Genomic DNA, 24,767 nt, shown 5'->3' on the forward strand with positions numbered 1-24,767 from the left:
CTCTCAGCATCCTGAGGCTCCCTACTCCTCCGACAGTCCGTAATCGTCTCCTGAACGATCTGCAGGAGGAGAGATACTGTCCCATCAGACAGTAGCAGACCTGACCCAACCCCACCTCCCCTTTCACACACACCCACACACAGGCATTACTGTGTCACCTTCATCCCCACCTCCACCATCTCTACTATCTTCATCATGATCATCTTCATCACCATTCTAATAAATGATCAACTCCACAATCTTTATCACCATATCCTTCTTCATCATGATCATCATCATCATCATCATCATTATCATCAACAACTTTTTCATCAAGACCATCAAGACCATCATCATTAAGACCACCTTCATTATCTTCACTATCATCTGCATCACCATCATCATCCTGAGCAGAACACACTGGTCGTCTTACTCTGGAAGAGTCTTTGCTCAGAGCCTCAGTATCAGTCCCCCTCTCTGGCCTTTCAGGGTCACGTCCATCTCTGTTGAGACCTGTCAGAAAGTTGATTGCTTAAGTCTCACCAGCAGAAGCCGACCAAGTTTATGTGTGTTGGTTTAGTTTATGTGTCTCAGGACAGGCGTATTCTCAGTCAAACAGTAGTAAACACTTGGGGAAGAGCATTTAAAACTGACAGCAGGAGGCACTTCATTACATAGAGGGTTGCGGGGGTGTGGAACAAGTTGTCTAGCCAAATTGTTGAAGCTGATACCCTGGCTTATCTCAAGAGACAGCTGGATGAGTCCCTACAGTCAGGACAGGAGGCACTACTGTACATAGAGAGTGGTGGAGGAGTTGAACAAGACACCCAACCATGTTGTTGAAGCCAAAACTTACATTCCTCTGTGATCTGCCACAGGCATCAGTGCAATGCCCCTCTCCCTGCTTGGCCATTCCTCTCTCGCCTTGAGTGTGTTTCTTCAGGCGGCGCTGGGGAGGAAGAAACAGAGTTACCAGCCATTCACACAAACACACCTTCATCATCATCATGATGGGCCAGGATGACACTACATGACAGTGGCCTGTCGTCCTCAATCCAGAAGCAGTGTCCATCCCTCAGCTATCCAGCTTTATGATCTCCAGCATCCCTGCTGAGACCTGTTGAGGGACCAGTTCTGCTAGACCAGGAGTCTCAAGCCTGATCCCAATCCCTGGAGGGCCAAATGCATCTTCAGGTTTCTTTCCAAATGGCCAATTAACAATTAAGCTAATTATTTTCTTAGTAAGATGTGGAGATAATGTGCTTTATTATATATTTGAATGTCTCTTACTGCTGAAGACTCAAAATATTCAAGACACAGTAAAATATTTTAGGCCTGGATAGAGGTATTAGAAAGTTTTTTGTTTAAATAAAAAAAATTGATAATATTTGTAACCAAGTGCTCTGGTCAGAAAACCAGGAGATGCACCAGACCCTCTAGAAATGGACCCCCTGTCTCTCACACTCACCCTCACTGTCTCACACACACACACCATTTCACTCCTAATAATAATAATAATAATAATAATAATAATAATAATAATTATTATTATTATTATTATTATTATTATTATTATTATTATTATTGTTATTGCTATTGTTGTTGTTGTTGTTATTAGTATTATTATTATTATAATTCTAATAATAATGATGTGGACTCACTGCTCTCTGGGTCTTGGGTCTGGCTCCACAACCTGTATTGGCTAAGTCTCCTGTTACCTCCTTCCTGATATGGGGAAGTCAGGCACAGTCCTGTTACAGACACAGGCTGGACCAGACTCACAAGCACACACACCCACAGACACACACTCTCACATACTAACACACATGCAGACACAGACACTGTCAGGTACAGTCTTCTCTTCCCCAAGAAAGGACAGCAGGGCCCTGTTACTGCGATGAGTTTTAATTTCAGGGGGAGGAGGAAGAGGAAGAATCAGAATAAGATCAGGAACAGCATTGGACTCCCAGATCGCTGGGTCTGGGGCTGAGTCTCAAGCCTATCTCTGTTGACATCTGTTGACAGGATGGTTCTGTTAGACCAGTGGTTCTCAAACTATGGTACGTGTACCAGTTGTGGTACACGGAACGCCACCAAGTGGTATCCCATATGACCCTGAAACTTTGTTGTGTGCACTGAAAAAATGGGAAGGGTTTTTCTATTTTAATAAAATTAGTTTGTATTGAACACACAGCCTACGTACTACAATACAGCGTGCGCTAATACTTGAGTGGACACAATGAGCTACAATGTAATTCTATACCATTGTATAGGAATGCATGCTACAAATGCAAGTGACCAATCGTATTTAAAAAAAGTTATCTCCAGCAAATAGGGAGGTAGGAGAATGTGCGTGATTTTGGAACACCGCCAATTTGGAAAGCATAGAAATGCGTACTATGAAATCTGGCAATTTTGTGAGCACAGGAAAACGTGATGGATTACAGAAAAAATATTTAAGAACTTTTCTAGGTTAATTTGAGAAAAATATACCGAGCGTCTGTGTTTTGCTCCCATGCGCATGAAATAAAAACTTCTTCTAACTTCTGAGATGGACTCCTGAAATAGAAACGGGGAAAATGCAAGCTTGCGGATTGCTAAAGCAGGTAAGTCCCACACTACTTGTGAAGAACTTTGATTACCATTGCCAAAAGAGCTGACACGTATTATGTGTGGAGAAAAAGCTGCTCGAGCTGCTGCCCTCTCCAAAGGACACAGTCACTCATACAATTATTGATATGGTGGATGATGTCAAAAGTATGCTGATAGAGCGCGATAAAATGAGCAGATGCTTTTCACAGTAATGAGATGAGCCTGTAAAATGATGTTGATTTAGCCAATTTGCTCGTTTACGTTCTATATGACTTTGAGGGCATGTCCCATGAGGACTTTCTGTTCTGTAAGCTGCTATCAACAGAAACTACCGGAGAACACTAATTTCAGCTTCTGAATGAATTTATCGAAGAGAACAGCATCGACTGGATAAAATGCGTCGGAGTCGGAGGTGGTGCTAGACAGGCAGACACAGCGGTGTAGTTGCACGAATTAGAGAGGTTGCTCCAGATATGAAGTGGATGCACTGCAGCATCCACCGCGAGATCTTGGCCATCAAGAAAATGCCTGAGAATTTAAAATCTGTTAGACTCTGTTGTGAATTGTATCAAGGCTCGACCAATGAAATCACATCTGCTTTGCTCGACTAAACAGGCTCACGCCTCTCACTGAAATTGTGCTTTTTTATTGTTTATTTTTACTTGTTGTTGTTCCTTTTGTCATTCTGTAAAGTGCTTTCAGAAGCCACCTTTAAAGGTGCTATATCAAATGAAGTTTATTATTATAATATTTATTATATGTGTGTGTGAGTGTTTGCACGCACGCATGCTCATGTTGGTCATTGAGATTTTCTGGGGTTCCTATGAGAAGATGACTAGTAGGTGGTACTTGGATGCTTTGGTTTGATCAGGGGTGGTACTTGGTCCAAAAAGTTCAATCAATCAATTATTTTTTTTTCTTTTATTATGCCTCCAGAGCATCAAGGCACTTTACAAAACATACGTAGAAAAATAGAGTTTAAATGTGTAATACTGTAGTTTCTAAAGTAACTGCTTGGATAATCCAACTTCCACTGCTGTTACTGCTGCTACTGCTGCTATTACTACTACGACTATGACTTCAGATTCTAATACTAATTCTGATACTAATACTCCTGATACTACTACTGTCATTACTACTAATAGTGATAAAAACAGGGGACTCACAGCTCTCTGGATGTTGGTCTGGACTCTAGAAAGTGATTCCATTTGCAAGCAGCTCTGGACCTCAACACCTGTTGATGGGTCACTTCTCAGACACAGCAGTGGAGCCCAAGCCCACTTACACACACATTCAAACACACTGACAGATATACACCCACACACTCACACACATTCACGCACACAGACACTACACATACTGACTGACACCACACACATTTATGCACACAATCAGACACACACATGCACAGATACACACTAGCACATATTTACAGATACACAAACACTGTAGACACTACACTCACTCCCAGATACACACCCACACACTGACACCCACACATTCACAGAAATACACATAGACACTATACATACTTACAGGCACACCCTCATACACTGACTGACACCACATACAACCTTACCTACAGTTACACTATAACTAACACTAACACAAATACTGGTAATATTACAACAGTAACACTGCAATTACGGTTTACAGTATCATTATTTCTAACAATAATACAAACTCACTAGTACACTAATAATACCAATAATAACAGTAATGCTATCAAAAGAACCAACATGACAATGAGTATTAATATTCTGACACTAACACTATGATTATCACTAATATTAACATGAATGCTAGCATTAAAACTAAATTTAAAAGTAGCTCTATCATCACTAATTCTCAAATAAATACTAGTATTATTAGTAAAACTACCAGATTTACTCTTAGTAATATTAACATGAATACTAGCAATAAATTAAAACTATCAGTAGTGCTATCATCATTAATACTCACACACTCTCACACACTCACACACATCACCCACTCACAAACACTCACACACTCACACATATCCACACACTCACAGACACCACATACGTTAATTGTGATAAAAACACAGCACTCACAGATTTCTGTTAATTGGTCTGGACTCTAGAAAGTTATAAAGTGCTCTAGAAATTCACAAGCGACTCTGGACCTCAACACCTGTTGATGGGTCACTTCTGTCAGACACAGCATTGGAGCCCAAGCCCACCTACACACATTCACACACAGACACTACACACATTCACAGATAGTGTACACTACAAATACACTATAACTAACACTAACACAAATACCACTAATATTACAGCACTATCACTATGACTAACACTATCATTATCCCTAACAGTGATACAAACTACTACTACACGACTAATACTAATAATAACAGTAATGCTATCACTAAAACTAACATGACAACTAGTGTACATAATCTAACAGTAAATCTATAATTTGCACTAATATTAACATTTATATTAGCATTAAAACTAAAATCAAAAGACTTACACTATCATTATCACTAACACTGACACAAACTACTTATAATAACAGTAATGCTATCACTAAAACTAACACTACTGCTACTGTTAATACTGTAACAGTAACACTATAATTATAATTAATATTAACATGAATATGACCATTAAAACTAAAACTATCAGTAGCGCTATCATTAATACTCACATGAACACTAGCATTAATATTAAAACTACCAGTTGTACTCTCACTAATATTAACATAAATGCACTAGCATTAGTATTAGTTGCTGTCCGTGACGTCACACCACTCTTTGTGACGAAGGGAAGACACCAAGCCGGGCACACTGACCTGCGCGTGTCGCCGTGGTTACCATACTTATGATTGGTAAACAAATGGAAAATGCATTTAAACTGTTACTTAAACAAATGTATTAACTTTGAATATCATTTTCTAGCTCTAGGATACAATTCTTTAATTTCAGATTGAACATTATAAACACTAAACGCACTATGTTAATTGATCGATATTGACTCTTTTCTAGATTTTAAAATGGGTCAACGGGAAAAGAATCAGTACTCACCAATCGGTGAAGCAAATCGATTATTCTACGGTTTTTTTAGTTTTTTAGTGCAGAATTAATTGGTTGTCGATAGATAAGTGATCAATAACTCTCCTCCGTGCGCTCCGCGTGCCTCCCGCGGTCAGCTCTCTGATCCCGGCGCTCTGGCTGCTGTCTGTGACGTCACAGCGCTCTTTCTGACAGAGCAGAGCGCGTCTCCGCTGGAGGAGACTCCTGTCCGGAGCCCGGGGGGCTTTTCTTACAGATATAACATCTCCAAAAGTAAAAAACACCAGGCTGTGAAGACAAGCGATTTATAACAGCTGGAGAAGGAGAGCGACAAAGGAATTAAATTCATTTAACAGAAAAAAAATTATGGTTTACTTTACACACTAATGCGTTACAAAGCATACTCCCGTGGAGCAGAAAAGAAAGAGCACACGTCTCTAAAATAAGCGCTTTTAAGCGTTTTACACGAATCTCCACAGAACAGAATCCAGGAGGATCAGACTCCTGATCCTGAAGGTTGAAGAGTATCTCCTGGTTTTATTTCCACTCGAGCTCTCAGTTCCTCAGCCGGTTTGATGATTTAATTAACTGTATAACTGTTATCAGACTCTCTTTAACTGTATATTTAGAAGACTCCGTGAGAGACGTGTGGGAGACGCTGTATCCCAGGGCTGGTGTGGAATCACACACAGACAGGTCTTCTGTGTGATCTGAGTCCCACTGCTCAGAGGTACAGACTGGTCAACTGGTCAACTGGTCACTATTGTAGACAAGACCATCAGTCTGCTGCTGGTGATAATCATAATATACTGGTAAGATTGGCAATACTGCTGTTCATTAAATAAGTAAAAATAATAATAAGAGATAATCACATATTGCTCAATTGTCAGTCAAACACTTCTGACAGAGGTTTGGAGGCTGACTTACAGTAAAGACACTGAATCAGGACAGTAATACTGAAGGGCTGGAGGTCCTGGAAAGGGTTAATAGAAACCTCTTGCTTCTGACCTGGAACAGAGCCCACAGCTTCCAGATCAGTGACCCCTGAGCCCAGTTCACACACGCCTCTGACTGAGAGGAGATAAAGATTTTTTTTTATTCTGCCTCTGATAAGATTTCTCCTTTGCCAAGTGGTGTTACATCCCCTTCAGATACTCTGCACAGACTGTCAAAATGAGAGAAGAGAAGAGAGAGAGATGGACAGATAAGAGCACACACAGCGAGAGTGACAGGAAGGGGGAGAGAGAGGAGAAGACAGTGCAGGTGTTCAGCCACACTGTGACCACAGGAGACAGGAGGCTTTTCTCAGCTGCTGAGGAGCTTAGTGCTCCTGCCCACTCAAGCTCAGAGACTCTGGCAGAAGTCAGGTCTGAGAGCTTCTCCTCATACTGACACTGGAGCTCTGAGAGCCAGCCTTCATTCTGACAGGAATTGCCCCTCCTGTTCAGCCCTGAGAGACACACTGAGAGAGCTGTTTGAGCCCTGAGACAGCTGTGTGGGTAGAAGACCTGTCACCCTGTAGAGCTCTGAACACTGGGCTCCCCTGTGTGCCTCACTGTACAGGAACAGAGCTCTGACTGGACTCCCCGTGTTTCTCTGTACAGGACAAGATATCTGAACACTGGGCTCCTCCGTTTGTCTTCCTGTACAGCTCAGCTCTCAGCTGCCTCATCACACTGCACTGAACATCACAGCATAAACCACAAACTCACTGCACAGTCTGACCTGCAGTTCCAGTTAAGCTCCGACGAAACAGACCCATTTCCTAAAGACAGGGGAGTGAAGAGATAGTGCAGTTTTACTGAAGATAATATGTCCTTCTGTAAAAATATGTTGTCATGTCATTATGTGAAAAGTTTTCATGCTGGCCCAGCAGGGATTGTGGCCTTAAATCACCACTGTTAGGCTGTATTAACAAGGACTGATTGTTTCTAATTAATCATTATAATCATATATTATCATTAATCATCATCATTATTTATCATTTTGTTGTTTCTTTATGCTTTGAAACTGACTCTTGCTCTTTTTCTCCTGCAGTTATTAAGGTGACAAATACTACTGCTGCTATTACTACTACTGCAAATACTGCTACTATTACTACACCTACTACTGCTACTACAACTATGACAGCTACTACTATCACTGCTACAGATACAACTGCAAGTAGTAATATTTTACTGCTACTACTAAAGCTACTAGTACTACTGTTACTACTGCTGCAGGTACTACTGTAACTGCTACTACTGCTGCCACTGCTACTACTTCTACTACTATTAACAAGGAGGATGTGAGCTGTGTTCTCACAGTTCAGCCTCAGTCTATTAACAAGTGCAGATTTTTTCTTTTTGTTGTTTTTCCAACTTTGAAACTGACTCCTGCTCTTCTGCTCCTGCTGTTGCAGTTCTTATAGTGAAGCTGCAACACAGCTTTGCTATATTGTTGAACTAAACAGTTTAAATACAGCATTACAGCATAACTACAATACTACTTTTGTTACTACTGCTCATGCTTTTAGTATTACTACTGTTACTACACCTACTAATTCTGCTGACACTGATACAACTGCAACTTATAAGATTTTACTGCTACTCCAACTGCTACTACTAATGTTACTAAAGCTACTAGTAGTACTGTTACTGCTACTAATACTGCTGCCACTGACACTACTGCTACTACCACTACTATTAATCAGTCACACAGTTGGCTCCACACAGAGAGATGCTGGGGTCACAGCTGGAGGGGCTGGAACATCTGTGTGGGCTGGAGCTGCACAGGGACAGACTCAGGGTCTGAGGGACTCAACTGGAAGAGCTGCTGTCCACCAGGCAGCACAGAGGGGACAATCACTGCTGGGCTTTTCTTTCTTTTTCATTTAAATTATTGATCTCTGATCAGAGCCACAGGACAGCCAGTTCTTATTCAGTCCTTGTCTCTGTATTCCTGTGATGACCTCAGTGACTTCACTTCCACCATGAGAACAGGCTCTCCTCACACTGTGCTTGACCAGGACCAGAATACATTGCTGTCCGGAGACACAACAACTTCTTTATGATTCACTGCAGGACACCAGTCATTAGACACTGCCTGACACAGGCAGGAAGAAACACAGGACCATATTCAGGACACCACTCACTAGACACTGCCTGATACAGACAGCAAGAATTACAGGACCATATAAATATAATTGATTATCTTGATACTGATTTACAAATATAATACTTGTCTACAATTTATTTCAGTTCAATATCTGATCTCTTCCTGCCCTTGCAGCACCTGCAGCCCTGTGAGACACAAAGCTGCTCCTGTCTCTCCTCCCCTCCGCACTGCTGGGAGTGTCTTCAGGCGAGGAAACAGTGATGTGGCTCTCATATATATGGAGAAGACTGAAAGGACCCTGTCTGATTGGCCGTCCCGCCTGTGTGAGAAGTTCCTGCTGTCAGTCTGAAAAGGCAGTCTGTGTGTGATTGGCGGGGCGGGGGGCTGTGTTGTTACTGGGGGTCTGGGGTGCGGAGGAGCAGCTCAGTTGCCCTGTGGGCTCAGGGGTGAAGACAGGGGTCTCAACTGAGCTCTGTCCTGATGACAATGGAGAGCTGCCTGTACGTCTTCTCTCTCGCTGTCCTGGTGCTGCACAGCTCAGCCAGTAAGTGTCCAGTATTTTCCTGTCATGTCTGAAATGTAAGATTAACTGAAATTAAAGTTTAGATGGAAAATGAGAAAAAAGTGGGTTGAAAATTTTTTCATGTTTATTTGACAATCAGCTTTGCAGGTTATGAAATTATTAAAATTAAAATAACTATACCAGTTATTATAACTTTTTTTCTGAGTGTACGATTGAGGAAACATAATTAGCTGCTTAGAATAGTTTTAGTTTGAAATCTTTGTATTTTATTAATCTACAGAATATTACTAAATATTACTAAAATATTATTAAAATTTTTTAAATTTTTAAAATATTTTTAAAATATTTTTTAAATATTTTTAAAATATTTTATTAAATTAATTAGTATTATTAATTTCATTCAGGTTCTTTAACTCAGGAAAAATAATCAATTCCTAGACCCACTTTATTTTTTTAAATCACCCATATTAATAATAATTCCACATCCATCAATGTAAGTTTAATCATAAGGTTATAGTTTTCGATAGAAAAGGAGCAAGAGGACTGTGGTTGGGAGATTTTTTTTTTAAATGAAGCTTTGCGGGAATTTATCAAAAATTGTTCAAAATGATTTTTGTCTGAGTTTGCAAGTTCAGAAAAAAAATACAATCTATGGTAATTATATTAAATAAATCAGCATTAATAATATTTACACCATGGATGCTACATGTACTACACTCATCTTTCTAGTATACCTGTTGGTATAATAACATGTTATTAATACATCATTTATACACATTTAGAAACTATGCTGTATAAGACATGTCTATGTCAGGCTGGGTCAAGAGTGTTTTTTATGTTACCATGTTAATCATCTACACTGGTCATTATCACTCTCTTGATAATTTGTGATTTTATGTAGAAATGTTACATGAAAATTAGTATATAAAATCTATTTAAAAAGTTGTTTACAAATCCTAATCTGTTGCACTAATAATAATACAATTATTCATATGTTAGCAGCAGTTTGAGTGATATGCTGGAATATGTGACAAATGAGAAAAAGTATTCCATAATAATATAATAGCATACAGGCTGATTCAGAAATATTTAGCTTGTTGATTGTTTCATTATCACACAGGGTGATTCAGAAATATTTACCCTGGATTGTTTTCCACACCTGAAGAAGGCTCCACGGCCAAAACGTGTTTTCTTTCTTCTTTCTTTCAGCATGGAATAAACCTATTAATTATTGTATAATTACAGACGGATGCACTAATAGAAATAAGTTTGTTATTAAAGGCTGGAGTACTTTTAAGTTTCTGATATTTTTATTAACAGATATACATACAGTAAATGTGTCATAAAAGATTAAAGTGCTAGAGAATTAAGTTTTAAGTTTTAATGCAGATATTATGTCTCTTGTGTGTTCTGTCTTTAAGCTGTGTGACATTCAGTTGCTGTGAAAACAAGTATTTCTTCTAGGTTTTATAAAAAAAAGTCATGTTCCATTGTGATAGAACGTTTTTAGTGTATATTAGTGTATTAGTGTATATTAGTGTATATTCTTCCTTATACAGAGATATGATCATGAAAAAGCTGAAATACTGAAAACGTAAAATAGTTGAATCCTAGCACAATTGGTTCTTGTAGTTTTTAAAGGGTTAACATCATATGACATAAAAAAATATAAATATTAAACAGGATTTCACTTAGAGATTTATAACCACAGGACTTGTTTTTTAGCAGTTTTTCAAGACAACATCACAATAATATAAATAGTCACAGTATGCCTGTCCGTGTTAAACCTATCTGGTATTGGTGAAAATGTTGTGCTTTAATATAATTTAATCAGACAATCATGTGTTCAATTTAGATGTTGAGAGTTAAAGGCAAGAAATACATTGTTCATAGTTCACACAGAGAATGAGGATATATGCCTCAAATGCATCTCAGCACCACAGCAGCACAGTAGTGAAGCACCTGGCAGCCACTGACCCCAGTTCCCAGAAACACAAGAACACAAGTCCCAGCTCTCTAAAGTCATCCACTCACCACAGTCACTGTCCACTGTAGTGACCACAACTCCCAATAACACAGGAACACAGGCATTACAACACTGTCCACTGTAGTGGCCAAATGCCCTGGAAAATATACAGGAACTCAAGACAAAGCCAACTGAAGCCATACAGTAATTGCAGACAATATCCACTACAGTGACACAGCTGGGCACAACTGGGCAGGAGTCAGCACTCAGGGACTGTAGATCTCCTGGGTGGAGAGTGGAAAATTGTGGCCATCACAAGGATGCCGGTGTGCTCTGCTCTGGTAGGATAGTTTATATCAATTTCTTTCCAACTAGGTCTAAGTTGAAATACCACATGTATCAAATTATTTCCCTGTTTTCTATCATCTTAAACTAGGATACACTAGGATATTGTCTGTGAGAAGTATTATGTTCATATTTTGTGACGAAGCCCAGAATCCCGTCACAATGTGGGGGGGTCCAGACTTACTGGTCACTTTAATTCATTTTCTTAGATCTCTCAGTGTTTATGTGACAGTGACTTGATCTGCAGTGAATGTGTTGAATGTGTTCTTAATAATTTGCAAATTAAGTTTTGCTCAGGAATTTTCTAAGATTCCAGCATAGTGAATAGCAATAATTAATATTCTTTAGAATTCCTCAGAAATGTGTTCATATAATGAATATTATTGCTTTCTCTTCCTATCTTTTCTGATATTCAAACATATTGAGTGGTTAGTGATCTCTGTTATTGTTCTGATATTCCAGCTCATCGAGGGGTCAGACTGGTTGGCGGCAGTGATCTCTGCTCTGGGAGACTGGAAGTGCAGCACGGAGAGACCTGGGGCTCAGTGTGTGACTCTGACTTTGACTGGGAGGATGCAGAAGTTGTCTGTCGAGAGCTGGACTGTGGGGTTCCCTCACAGGTGCCGAAGGGGGCTCATTTCGGGAAGGGGGAGGGACAGGTCTGGACAGAGGAGTTTCAGTGCCAGGGAAGTGAATCGCACCTGTTCTTCTGTCCAAAGTCCTCCACAAAGACACAGAGCTGCACCCATGAGAACGATGTGGGACTGGAGTGTTTTGGTAAGAGGGGGATAATTCATTTCATTTTGTTTTTAATGGAGCTCAAAACTGAAGCTTAGAAGAGAAACAAATAAGTGTTGCTATAGCTCTGATTCAATACTGGGGATTGGTGTTTAACCATGAAAACTCAATACGATGATCTTCTGATCAACAGTAACTTAATTAAACCATAAATTACCTTCCTTGCTGATAAAGAAAGTATTTCAGATTGAATTGGATCGAACAGTAACACGTTAGTGAGATACTTATATGACAGTAATTTAAAGCTCAGTATTGTAAGGATACTTGAAGGGTTATTGCTGGTTGTTGTGTTGTGACACTTTGTCTCTGCTCTCTCCCCTGTCCGGTGTGCAGGATACACAGGGTTCAGGCTGGTGAATGGCTCGGACTCCTGCTCTGGCCGAGTGGAGTTACAGTGGCTCTTCAGGGACTGGGGGACAGTGTGTGACCTGTACTGGGACCTGAGAGATGCCAGTGTTCTCTGCCAGCAGCTGGGCTGTGGGGAGGCTGTAGCAGCTCCAGGACAGGCCTGGTTTGGACAGGGCAGTGGACCAGTATGGGCTGATGCGTTTGAGTGCCGGGGCAATGAGAGCTGTCTCTCACACTGTGCTGTCTCTTCATGGGGGAGAGCAGTGTGCTCTCATGGACAGGACGCAGGAGTCATCTGCTCTGGTGAGAATTATGTTTAAAAATCATGTGCTTACACACAGCAGCACACTGTCTTCATGATTTACTGAATACCTGCTCTGTTACACGCTGCCAGTAAAAATATATTCCTTAAAGCATGTGAGCGTATTTGAATCATTTAATATATAACTCAAATATTAACTAAAGGGGTAATCATTTTCATTGTCATTTTTTTTCAGATGATTAGGTACAACAATTCACTGAGGACTAAAAATCAGTTTTATATTTATATTGATTTCACTGATGGTTCTAAAAGATGAAAGAAAGTTCTGTACCTCAGTATCCCGTAATTAACACCTGAACTGTTTAATTAGTTTAATTAATGGAGCCCTATTTAACAGGAGGCTGAAAAGAAAGTGAGTCTCAGAAAGTCAATAATTACAGATGTTATGTACAGTTGAGCCCCACACACAGCTGACCCTGCACTGGTGAAACATCACTCCTGTGGACAGAAATGAGCTCCTTTCTTCTGTTTTACAGACTCAAATATGACCAGAGATTCACCTGGAGCAGGTAAAGAGAGATTGAAGACTGTCTTAATCACATCAGTGCTGTTTTAATTCTAGTTTCATTTCTGGTGCTAAACTGCACCTCTCACACATGGTTCACAGTCTGTTTTCTCTCTCTCTGTTTGTTTCACAGGTTTCCCTTCTTCAGCTGTTCCCTTTTCCAAAACACCAGGTATGAATTAGCCCCTGTTCTGTATCTCCAGGGCTCTCAGTGTGTGTTGATGTCTCTGTTGCTCAGTGGAATCCCAGATCAGTCAGTGAGGCAACAGCTGTGTGTGTGCAGTTTTTTCTGTGTGTCACAAACACACTAGGGTCTTTGGGATCTACAGCAAACGCATCTATCTGAATACTGCAATTTGTCACCGGTGGAGCTATTGTCTCTGTGCCCAGCAGTGGGTCAGAAAAGTAACTTATCTGGTATACTGCTTATGAACAATCTGTTACAATAAGTATATATTAAATTAATCAAAAGTCAAGAAACATTGTACTTGAACTGTATCTGCTGTGCCTAGTGGGCCGAGATAATCTTCAACTTGTAACAGCAGGTCATGGTGATCTCTTAGTACTGCACTGACCTCTGGACCCCTAACCTCTAATTCTCTGCTCCTAGATCAGCTGTCCCTCAGGCTGGTTGGTGCAGGAGGTGACTGTGCTGGGAGGCTGGAGGTATATCACAATGGTTCCTGGGGGGCAGTCTGCGATGACTCCTGGGACCTGGCAGACTCTCAGGTGGTATGCAGACAGCTCCAGTGTGGGATGGCCCTCACTGCCCCAGTGCCGGCCTCCTTCAGCCAGGGAACTGGACCCATCTGGCTGGACGAGGTGGGCTGTCTGGGGAACGAGTCGTCTCTGTGGGAGTGTCCCTCAGCAGGGTGGGGACGGCATGACTGTGGACACAAGGAGGATGTGAGAATCCTGTGTTCAGGTAGGGGAGATAATTAAAATTACAATGATTCCGATTCTTTAATCCCACATTGTGGATATGGCTTGCATCTAGAGTGCCTAAATATTTTTGACTTGTGAGAATGTGAGAATCTTGTGTTCAGTAAGTTAACTAAATAAAATAATCCACATACTGGAATTCCACATTGTGGATATGGTTTGCATCTGGAGTGCTTAAATGCATCTTGTTGAGGAAAAGACTGAGCTGGATGCAGAATTAATTTTAAAATAAATATTTATATTTATGATACAGTTGTGAATGCACATATTCACATCCCAGCAAAAATAAATAAAGAGAGAAAGAAACTCAAGAGAAATTCCCCTCCACTAGTGAATGGGGATATATTCATCTCAGTCCTCCAGTAAAATCTAGGGTCCAAACTTTAAACTTCTCACATCAATAAGACCTGTTGTCTGTTTGGGTGTATTTGTCTTGGCCATTATCTTTCATGATTTTCTGCCTCAAATGTTTCATTTTGATTTGTTCCAAGAATGGCTTCTGGTCAGATCCTGATGACCCACACAGTGTTAAATGTCACCCTGAGCCACGTTTTCTCCATTCAGAACGCTGCACCGCTCATCCTGAGCCAAGAGTTCTACTTTCATGCCTCAGTCTCTTAGTTGTGCTGCTGCTGAATAGCCAAGCTGATCAGAATGATGTTTTGGGTCAGAACCTGATCATGTAATGGGATTTTAAAGTTCTGTGTGATGCACTGTCCAGGTTCTGAATGAACAGAACCACACAGTCCTGCCTGTCACCTTCATGTCAACTGTGTTATTGTACAGCTGTCATTGTTTCATTACATGTTCATTTCATTTCATTGCTAGTTGTTTTTTACCAGTTCAGAATGAAACGTTGGGCTGTCTTGTCAGGGTTTGTTTCCTTTAACTTTCCCTGCTGTCTTGACAGATTACACTCTGCTGAGACTGTCTGCAGGCTGTTCAGGACAGGCAGAGGTTTACTACAATGGCACCTGGGGCATTGTGTATCAGAACGGCATGACTGACTCCACAGCTGCAGTGATCTGTAAACAGCTGGGCTGTGGAGACAAGGGCACCATCAGAGAGACAAACTCCAGGCTGAGCCCAGATCCCAAATGGCTGGACTTTGTCTCCTGTCGCAAACATGACTCTTCCCTGTGGCAGTGTCCCTCCTCCCCCTGGGGTCAGAATGACTGCACAGACCAAGAAGTGGCTAATATCACCTGCTCAGGTAGAGAGTGAAGAGTAATGCTGCCTTCCTCTTAAACAGCTCTGCAGTGATTGTCTTTATCTCGAGCGGCTCTGTGGATTAGTGTTTTGCCAAGTTCAGAACATAATAAGAGCTTTCAATTGAATTATTATAAATTTATATCCAAACATGTATAAAAATGAAAGCAATGTCATTGTTATTCATTTTATAATAATAATGTTTTTATATGACTATTAATCTTTGAAGGTCCTAGAAAAGAAGCTGACAGAAGCACTCTAGCCCCTCAGGAAGAGCAGCCTCAGCAGCACTGCCCAAGTGAGTTCAGTGTGTAAAACAGTCAGAGACACTGCAGCCCTGAGCTGAGGAACAGTAACCATACAGCTCTCTTCTAGAGCCACTCAATACCTCACTAACCTCTACTACAGTCACTGAGCTGAAGACACTCAGTAACCTCTCTGCTCTCGTCTACAGTCATAGATCTAATGACACTGAATAACCTTTCTGTTGACTTTCAGTCCCACTGGCTCTGCGCCTGGTTGGAGGCACTAACTGCTCTGGCCGGGTGGAGTTGCGGTATGAGGGCTCCTGGGGGACAGTCTGTGACGACTCCTGGGACCTGCAGGAGGCCCAGGTGGTCTGCAGACAGCTGGGCTGTGGGGACGCAGTGAGTGCAGCAATAGAGGCCTCATTCGGACCAGGAAACGGCGCCATCTGGCTGGACGAGGTGAACTGCACAGGCAGTGAACTTCACCTGTGGGACTGCTGTCACTCTGGACTGAATCAGAGTGACTGTCGACACAAGGAGGATGCGGGGGTTACCTGTACAGGTGAGGATAGTCTTAGAACTGTAGATGAACAAGGTAGCAGATCAATGGAGAAGTTAGACTGATGTCACCCATACTCTATCACTGCTTTATATCTAACTAATCCACCTAAGATCATCAGTCACAAGATTGGGATGTTTTGTAGCCCTGTGTATGTGAACAACACTAGGCTTTAATTCCGAACAAGACACCATTCATCCAGCAATCCTAGATTTGACCTCAAGGAACAAATGTAAAGATTTTCTTTTTAAGACCACTGTGGATTCAACCTGCTGTAAAACCAAAGGCAATATATTGACAGCTCTCCTATCTCTTTTACAGGTTTGTCAGAGACAACAGCCAGTCCAACAACAGCTATAGGTGAACATAAATCCTCCTTGTCATTGATAACTCCTGTCTTTCTGTCTCTTCAGATTCCCAGTGTTGCTGTAGTGTCTCCTCTCCTCCCTCATTGTGAAGATCAGTGTTTTCAGTTTCCCGGTGTAGATCTAGTGCTAGTGTCCTCTCTTTCATCACTGATTTACTGACAGTCCTGGTGGTTTAGATTTGGAATTCTTAACTATTCTTCGTTGATCTTGGGTTCACCCTGAAGCCATGAGAGCCACATATCGGAACAGGAGGAGAACAGGACATTCCATCTGTCGAAGTGTATATGAGCCCAAGAGCACCTCTCCTGATCCCTGTTCATCCATTGTCTCCCCCTCTCTCAGGCAGAACCAGGACAACACCCCAGACACAGCCGCTGGGAGGCCTGTCTGCCTCGCCCCTGGTCCTCCTGCTGCTGGGGGCTCTGCTCTTCGTGGTGCTGGCTCTGTTAGTGGGGCAGCTGATCCAGAACAGGAAGCTGAGGAAAGGTAGGGAGAGAACTCTCCATCCACATAGTGACCTCTAGTGGTCAGTTCTGTCACTCACATGGAACTTATATTTACATAATTACCTTGAGGAATAAACCTGCTTTAAAATCACAATTGCCTGAGGTAAAACCTGTCTAATTTAAAGGTGTGCTGGATGTGAGCAATTTTAATAGGGTAGAGAAATCCATTTGAAGTTTAAGAAAGATTATTTGAAAAAGATTAGCAACAATTACAGGTGGAGATATCAGGAAATTTGCAAATCCAGAATCATAACATTTGTGTGCTCAAATATCCAAAATAGTTTTTTTTTATCTTGTACTCCTCTCCCTGTATGTTAACCCTGAGTGTCTGTTTTCTCACACAGCCCTATCTGAGGGAGCACTTGCCCCCTATCATGATGCCGTCTACGAGGAAATAGAGTACAAACTGGCCAGAGAGGGAACCTACAGCGCCCCCAGGAGAGGTGAGTGGAGAGAGTCTTCAGGTGTGATTAGTCTCCACCCTCTAAGGAAAATCTGAGGACTTACACTTGTAGAAAATCTCACTCAACTGGTTTCTGACAAAAAGGGTATTTTTTAGTTTTAAACCTGTAGGGTTTTTTCTCAACTGGTGTCAAACTAAGTGAAGAAAATCAACACAGCACGATTCTGGATCTGCCTTATAAACACAAACTCACACACTGGCTTCTCTTCCAGTAGAGGACAGTGAGGCTGCTGTCTGACTGCAGGTAATACTGATCTGTCCTCCTGTTCACAGGGAGATTCCTCTCTGATGATCTGCCCTCTGGATATGATGATGTGGAGGACAGTGAGGGAGACCCAGTACCAGGTGAGGGGAGGTTGAGTCAGGGGGCTCAGTGTGGGAGTGAGGAGGTCTTCAGTTCAGTACTCACTCTCACCTCAAACCACGCTGACATTTAGAGAACTTATGTAGAAAATCCTGAATTATATAAATATAACCACACGTGTTTGATACTTTATGAAGTCTGTTTTTCAGTGTTGCCTCACACTAGCATTATCTCAGCAAATCATAGATGCTGAGCAAAACTAGACCTGGTCAATACTGGGGTGGTAAACAGGGTGCTGCTCTCATTGGTTTTGATAGGAAAGGAGACTGCGGAACAGCATGCTGCCTTTCAGATCAGATAAATCAGCGACCCTAGAGTTTTGGCTTAACTATACACCATAAAACATTTAAAATCACACTTTCCAATTACTTTGCAGCTCTATGGTCAAAGTAAGTCTGAGTCCTGAAGTGTAAATTCTCTGTCTCTCTGTGTGGTTCAGGAGACTCAATAACTCCTCTGAAAGAAGAGATCCCAGAGTACTATGATGATGCTGTAACTGTACCTCAGAGTCCAGATGCCTTGTCAGGTGGGTTATTTCAGTCCAATCACATGGGGAAACTCTGCACCAATCCCACAGAGTCTGAATCTCTCTACTCTTTCTTGGATCTCAGCCTCTGAATACGGAGTCTGTACTACTCTGCACCAGTTACATGAATCTGACTCTCTCCCTGTGATCTCAGCCCTGCACACTCACTCTGGGTCACTGCTGCCAGTGTCCGGCTCCTCTTCAGTATCTCATAGGGTTCACATCACCACCCTCACTGTCCAAATACAGCCAAACTTTCTCTGCCTTGTTTTCCTTCAACATCTTATTTGAAAATCTAGGAATTGTTTTACATTTATTACAGTTGTGAATAGGACTGGAAATCAGGTTCCCCCTGATCTCCTGTACTTAGAGCCTGGAGTTTTAGATCCTGTGTGATGTTCAGTTAATCAGTGTGTTCTGATGAGCTCCAGCAGTCCTGTGCTCTAGATAACTCAGTGTGCTGATGTGTGACAGTGAAGCTGTGCTCTGTGTGCTTTAGGAAAGCTGATGTCCTCTGTGAAAGAAGAGGCCCCTGAGTACTTTGATGATGCCATCACTGTGCCCCAGAGTCCAGACACTGTGTCAGGTGAGTTATTATAAAAAAGACTAAGGAGTACCCCCAGTACCAGCCCACAGTAGCCTTTGTCATTAGAAATTAGTCTCAACCTAATTTCATATCTGCAAATAAACACTACCTGGAAGAGAAAAGGTCTCTGACAGGTCAGTCTGTGTCAGAATGACAGAGCCATTACTGACCTGCTCTTCTGTTCACAGGGAGACTCCTCTCTGATGAGACACCCTCTGGGTACAGTGATGTGTTTAGCAGTGAGGAAGACCCCACTTCAGGTAAAAGGGGCTACACCCAGGGGGCTCAGTGTGGGTTAGGTAGTTCAGGGATGGGAAAGATAACCTCCAGTAATCCATCTCTGTTGCACTGTCATCCAAGACAGGGGGGAATCAGGCATTTTGAAGTAGCGGTAGCTTCACTCTATCATGTCCTACAAGGATCAATAACAGCCAATAAAGACTGAGTGACCTGAATTGTACAAAGTTAGATCACAAAGATCACAGTGTCACTGAAACCCACCTACTGACACACCTAGCCAATCAGATTTCAATTGATTTAAATTGATCAGCAGCTGATTAATGATGAGGGAATGAGGTCTGGGCAGAATAAAGCTTTAGATTCCCCAAGACCAGGAATTCTGTTCTCTGACTGCAGAGAGAATTACTAGGCTCAGAAATTACTAGGTCTTCCTCACTGTGGTTTTAGAGCATTGATACTTCATAAGTATAAGTTAATTCTACACTGAATCATCAATTCTTCCAAAAAGATACAATTTAATTAAAAAAACCTATTAAATGCTTTTGAGTACAATATTGTAACATCTATTCTGTATACTATAACTGTTAGCCCACTAATAGCCATTGATATCAAAGCAGAGTACTTCTCAGATACAGTATGTTTATTATGCTTATTGTTTGTTATGCAAATTATGATTATATCAATAAATTGTATATTGTCTGGTTAGAATACATGTGTGAGACTATAGATTATTATGTTTGATTAGTTCCTAAAAGTCTACAAGTACTCTCAAAATATACCGCTATAATTTCTGATTGTTACAGAAAATTAAAATCCCCATTCACTACACTATTGTGACTATGTAAGTGTTTTAAAAAATCTAGGTACACCTGGGTAATGTCATCAATTCCAATTCCAATTACAGTACATGGCTAGTGGCTGCAAAGCAAGGAGATGTTTGCTGAGATGCTGAGGTGTGAGATTCAGAGATCAAAGCAACCATAAAGTTCTGGGTAAATGATTGTCAATCAACTGTCCAGGAATGATAGAAGGCGAGAGCTACTTCTTGCTTCTACTACTTGTCCAGATCAACTGGAAAGACCAGACTGGAGTTTAGTCTTTGAACCTCATAAAGAGAGCTTGCCTTTCTGTTGTTTTTAGAAACTTTTATTTCTTTTTTATATAATCCCTTAGTTAAAAAGTGCCTCTCCTGGCTAGTGGGAGCATCTTTAGAACAGGGAGATAGGTTCCTATTCATTTTGTAGCAATTGGGTTCACAAAGAAAGAGATTTAACTGTAGGTTGTAATGTCTTTGGTTTAGAAGGTTTGGTTTATCTCTTTCTTTTATGTAGGTGTTCTGTAAAAGCTGAATACTTGGTAGCAGTTTGAGGATTTTCTGGGTGTTTAGGATGTAGGTGTCTAAAACACCTTGTTAGCAAATTTGTAATTGCGTGTTGTATGTTTATGTTGTGTGTAGTGTTGTTAACAAATATTTAACTAATTGTCTCAACTATTACTTTTTTTCAATAAAGCTGTTCCAAAGAACAAATCTCTTATGTGCCTTTAACTATACCAAATGCTTGGGTATATTCTTGGCAAAATCTTTAAAAGTTGGGGGTTATGATTAATGTATTTTTTAATTTATCTACTCAGTCATTTTTTATATTCACAATTTTCATAATCCTAATATGTAACAATATTATTTCAATAACTGGCTCATTTGACAAATCATGAGTCTGTCTCTCTGTCAGGTGTCCTCCAGCCTGGCCCTGGAGTGGACAGGGTCCTGCCCACACTGCCCTCTGAAGAAGGAGCCCCTGCCCCTGATAGGACTGACTACGATGATGTTGGGGATGACTCTCAGGGAGAGGATGGGCGCTGTGAGACTGACAGAGCTGTCTGGGAGAACCTCCTCCAGCAGGTCTAGACACAGAAGAGCTTCACCAACAGAGTCACACAGTCTTACAACAGTTCTGAGCACTGAGACTGTCTGTGACCTGAGTCCACTTCACTCCACTGCTTCCACACTGACACTGTCTGTCACCTGAGAGCTCTGACCAGTGAGTCACTGTCCTCATTGACTTTGTCTACAGGACCTGCAGTTTGTGTTTTAAAACAGGGAGACCTTAAAGTTCCCTATTCCATTCAGTCTTTTTTCTTGTACAATATGATATGTTTCTGAAATAAAACTATTAATTGATATAGAATTCTGAATGTAACATTTCTGATGTGCAGAAATGTATAGACATTTTCTTAACATTTCCTTTTTAAAAATAAACTTTTTAAAACCATTGTGTCATTCATTTGTAATTTCTTAATTTTGTACAATTAAAGACTTTTAATTAAATATATAAGGAACCTTTGGCCACTCACAATGATAAAATCAACCCCAGAAGGAGAGAATGCCTAAATGTTTGTGATCAATTCATAAGTATGATTTAATCCACACAAGGAACAAAAGGCACTGTCGACAGAGCCAGATACAACACAACCAAAGAGACAACCTGGCTGTTATTTACATTCCCTTCAAATCAAAAGGTTAAGATAGATAGAAACTTTATTGATCCCATGAGAAGAAATTGCATCTATCTATCTAAGACTCCTTGTCCTGCCTTCAGGAGCTGCTCAATTTAAAACACAGCATCCCACAGCACTAGAGACACCCCAATATTCACTTTATACTGCACCTCAAACCATAGGTATTTTATAGCACCCAAATTGACCAGTACAGAGCACTAGATACAGTAAAACATCTTCATATTTGAAAGAAATGTGAGTGTTTTGCACATTTCAAGCTACACCAAGTAAACATTTGAGGACCTAAGTCAATATCACCTGGAATGATCAATAATGACCAACATCGGCAACTTCCAAGAAAATCATTTTCACTCATTGAATTTGATCTTCATACTCACCTTGCATTCTTAGCTATAATACTTCAAAATTACACTGCAGATTTGGTGGAAAACTTCACAAATCTGTACAATTGTATTTTAATATCTTGGTATATGTACCTTCATTTTAATATACATGTAAGCATAAATGCTGTTCAGTATATTGTACTTTTGTTGTACTTTTTAAAACATTTTACCTGAAGATGCAAGGACTGTTATATCTTGTGATACATGCAAGACATCTGTAAAAGAAGGTGAAATTTTAATAAAATTGGTGATTAAAAGAAAACCACAACTTGTATGATATTGTAACGCTTACGGCCGACAGGCGCTGTGTAAGAGCCGGCGTACCAGAGCGGGTGACGTCACCGCCCTTCCCTGTGATAGCAGGACCACAGCTACTGGGCTGTGGAGAGATCTCTCTTTGGCTCACGGGGCTAGGTCGCTGCAGAGAGACGCGGAAGTCCCGGGTTCAAGCCCCGGACGGTGCAGGGGACGACCTAATGCGGCAAGGGCGCCCGCCTGAGCCCCCGTTGCGTTACATTGGTGTCAGAAGCGGGGCGGGATAGCCCTTCGCCGGGGACGGCGATTTAAGCGGGGGAGAGTGTAACGCTTACGGCCGACAGGCGCTGTGTAAGAGCCGGCGTACCAGAGCGGGTGACGTCACCGCCCTTCCCTGTGATAGCAGGACCACAGCTACTGGGCTGTGGAGAGATCTCTCTTTGGCTCACGGGGCTAGGTCGCTGCAGAGAGACGCGGAAGTCCTGGGTTCGAGCCCCGGACGGTGCAGGGGACGACCTAATGCGGCAAGGGCGCCCGCCTGAGCCCCCGTTGCGTTACAATATTATCCCTCGATATGGAAGATCAGTTGAAGGATTTGAAGAAACTATCAAAGAAACAACAGCGATACCAGATGATTTGGGTTTTGAACCAATGATTACACCTCAATAATCAATTCGTCCTCAAAAAAAGAAGAGACAGGCATGTTTTGAGCCTCATAATGATCCTCTTCTGGATCCACAAGAAACGTGTTTTTTTATGTACTTATAACTTCCATCGAAGAGAGATCTCATCAGTTGCATGCAATTGAAACTTTTGACTTTTTGGATGGTATTGAAAATATTTGTTTTAAATAAAATAAACAATTTTCCAACGAAGATCTCACGAAGGATTGCCAGGATCTATTCTTAGCGTTTGGTAGTGATAACACTGCTGATATTGATGGAGTAGAAACGTACGAGTGGAGTAGAAACGTACGATGCGTTGACAGGATTTCTGAAGCGAGAAGTCCTAGAATGCCGCCTATAAATGAGCTAGGATTCATACCAAGAAATACTTTTTGTTTTCCACCCAGAAGGCTGCTATTGCATTACACATCTTGTGAACATTACCAGTTTTGGTAGCTTCTAGGCGCGATTTTCCAAAACCGAAACTAATAAAATTATTTAAGATGCACAATGTCCAAAAATTGTAAATCGAGACTAGTATTACTACAGAAGAAAATATTTAACTGAAATATTAATAAGACTATGTAAGTATAAAAAGTAGAACAATTCAATTTATATAACTTATTTTTTATTCTTATTAGAAATGGGCTCACACACCGGAAGACACTAACGTTTATCTTCGTTAGAGTGTGTGAATAACAGTTTAATTTTGTTAAAATGCAATAAATCGTCTATCAGCAGTAAGAAATTATTAAGAAAGTAAGATTTTTTTTTTATTTCACAAACGGTAAGACGTGAAGAGAGTTTACAGTTCGTATCCTTCGCTTTGTCTTAACTTAAGCGTTCAGGATCCAAGCCCGTGTGCGGACGGTTGTGTTTCTTTAATCTCTTGTAATCATCAAAGGTCGTTGTTTAGTCCTTCAGTAATTTCTCGAGTTGTACCATGGATATTTTATGCGATTAATACTTTTCATGCTCTTTTGCCTTTTCCTTCACATATGGAAAAAGTTCAAGGTGTTCTTGTTGCTGTGCTCCACATTTACACGAGAGCACCTGTAACAGTACAGGACACCCAGTGAGGAATTCGCACAGCTTTCAGTTTAGTGCGGAGTCCAGAGGGAGGACTCGTTTGCTGAATGATTTCTCAAGAAATCCCGGGTGAGATTCAACAGGTGTTTTCTTCAACAGCCACAAGTGTGGCGACGTTCTCTGGATTTCCTGAATATGACGTTAAATTTGTTCAAATCATTTGTTGTAGTTAACAGAACTAAATGCTTTGGAGGTACATCTAAAACAGCTGTAACACTGTAGCACTTCGTGTGTGACTGAACTTAATTGTGTAAACCTGGCTCTCTATGAACACCGACAAAGAGTTCTCATTCAACAGAAGATTGCGATGTGAGCACAATAATATAAAGCACG

At 41.1% G+C, this 24,767-nt stretch overlaps 1 protein-coding gene and 1 long non-coding RNA gene across 3 annotated transcripts; one reads left to right on the plus strand and one right to left on the minus strand.

Annotated features, from left to right (window-relative positions):
• Positions 1-16: 16 nt before the first annotated feature.
• Positions 17-5,737, minus strand: LOC148670513 (uncharacterized). 2 transcript variants are annotated; one of them, XR_015937031.1, is made up of 4 exons: positions 5,624-5,737; positions 836-928; positions 413-492; positions 17-59 (listed from the first exon to the last, which is right to left on the minus strand). It is a non-coding gene; the product is annotated as an uncharacterized LOC148670513 (long non-coding RNA). The 2 variants fall into 2 exon arrangements; XR_015937030.1 differs by lacking the exon at positions 5,624-5,737 and adding an exon at positions 1,641-2,006.
• An 8,453-nt stretch (positions 5,738-14,190) lies between these two features.
• LOC148670514 (antigen WC1.1-like) lies at positions 14,191-21,795 on the plus strand. Its single transcript, XM_088631024.1, has 10 exons — positions 14,191-14,439; positions 15,367-15,669; positions 16,164-16,475; positions 17,183-17,326; positions 17,691-17,789; positions 18,083-18,154; positions 18,613-18,699; positions 19,199-19,285; positions 19,474-19,545; positions 21,256-21,795. The coding sequence occupies exons 1-10, from the start codon at positions 14,271-14,273 to the stop codon at positions 21,429-21,431; spliced, it is 1,521 nt and encodes a 506-aa protein (XP_088487150.1). The 5' UTR covers positions 14,191-14,270; the 3' UTR covers positions 21,432-21,795.
• The last annotated feature ends 2,972 nt before the right edge of the window (positions 21,796-24,767 follow it).

This window comes from Lepisosteus platostomus, chromosome 5 (assembly GCF_059453375.1).
Source record: "Lepisosteus platostomus isolate fLepPlt1 chromosome 5, fLepPlt1.hap1, whole genome shotgun sequence".
Lineage (NCBI taxonomy): Eukaryota > Metazoa > Chordata > Actinopteri > Semionotiformes > Lepisosteidae > Lepisosteus > Lepisosteus platostomus.

Bases quoted from the DNA above. Each gene is read 5' to 3' on its own strand.
- LOC148670514 (XM_088631024.1), top strand. From the start codon at position 14,271: ATGGCCCTCACTGCCCCAGTGCCGGCCTCCTTCAGCCAGGGAACTGGA. The intron at 14,440-15,366 runs GTAGGGGAGATA...CTGTCTTGACAG, and splicing joins TGTGAGAATCCTGTGTTCAG to ATTACACTCTGCTGAGACTG. The intron at 17,327-17,690 runs GTAGGGAGAGAA...TTTCTCACACAG, and splicing joins GAACAGGAAGCTGAGGAAAG to CCCTATCTGAGGGAGCACTT.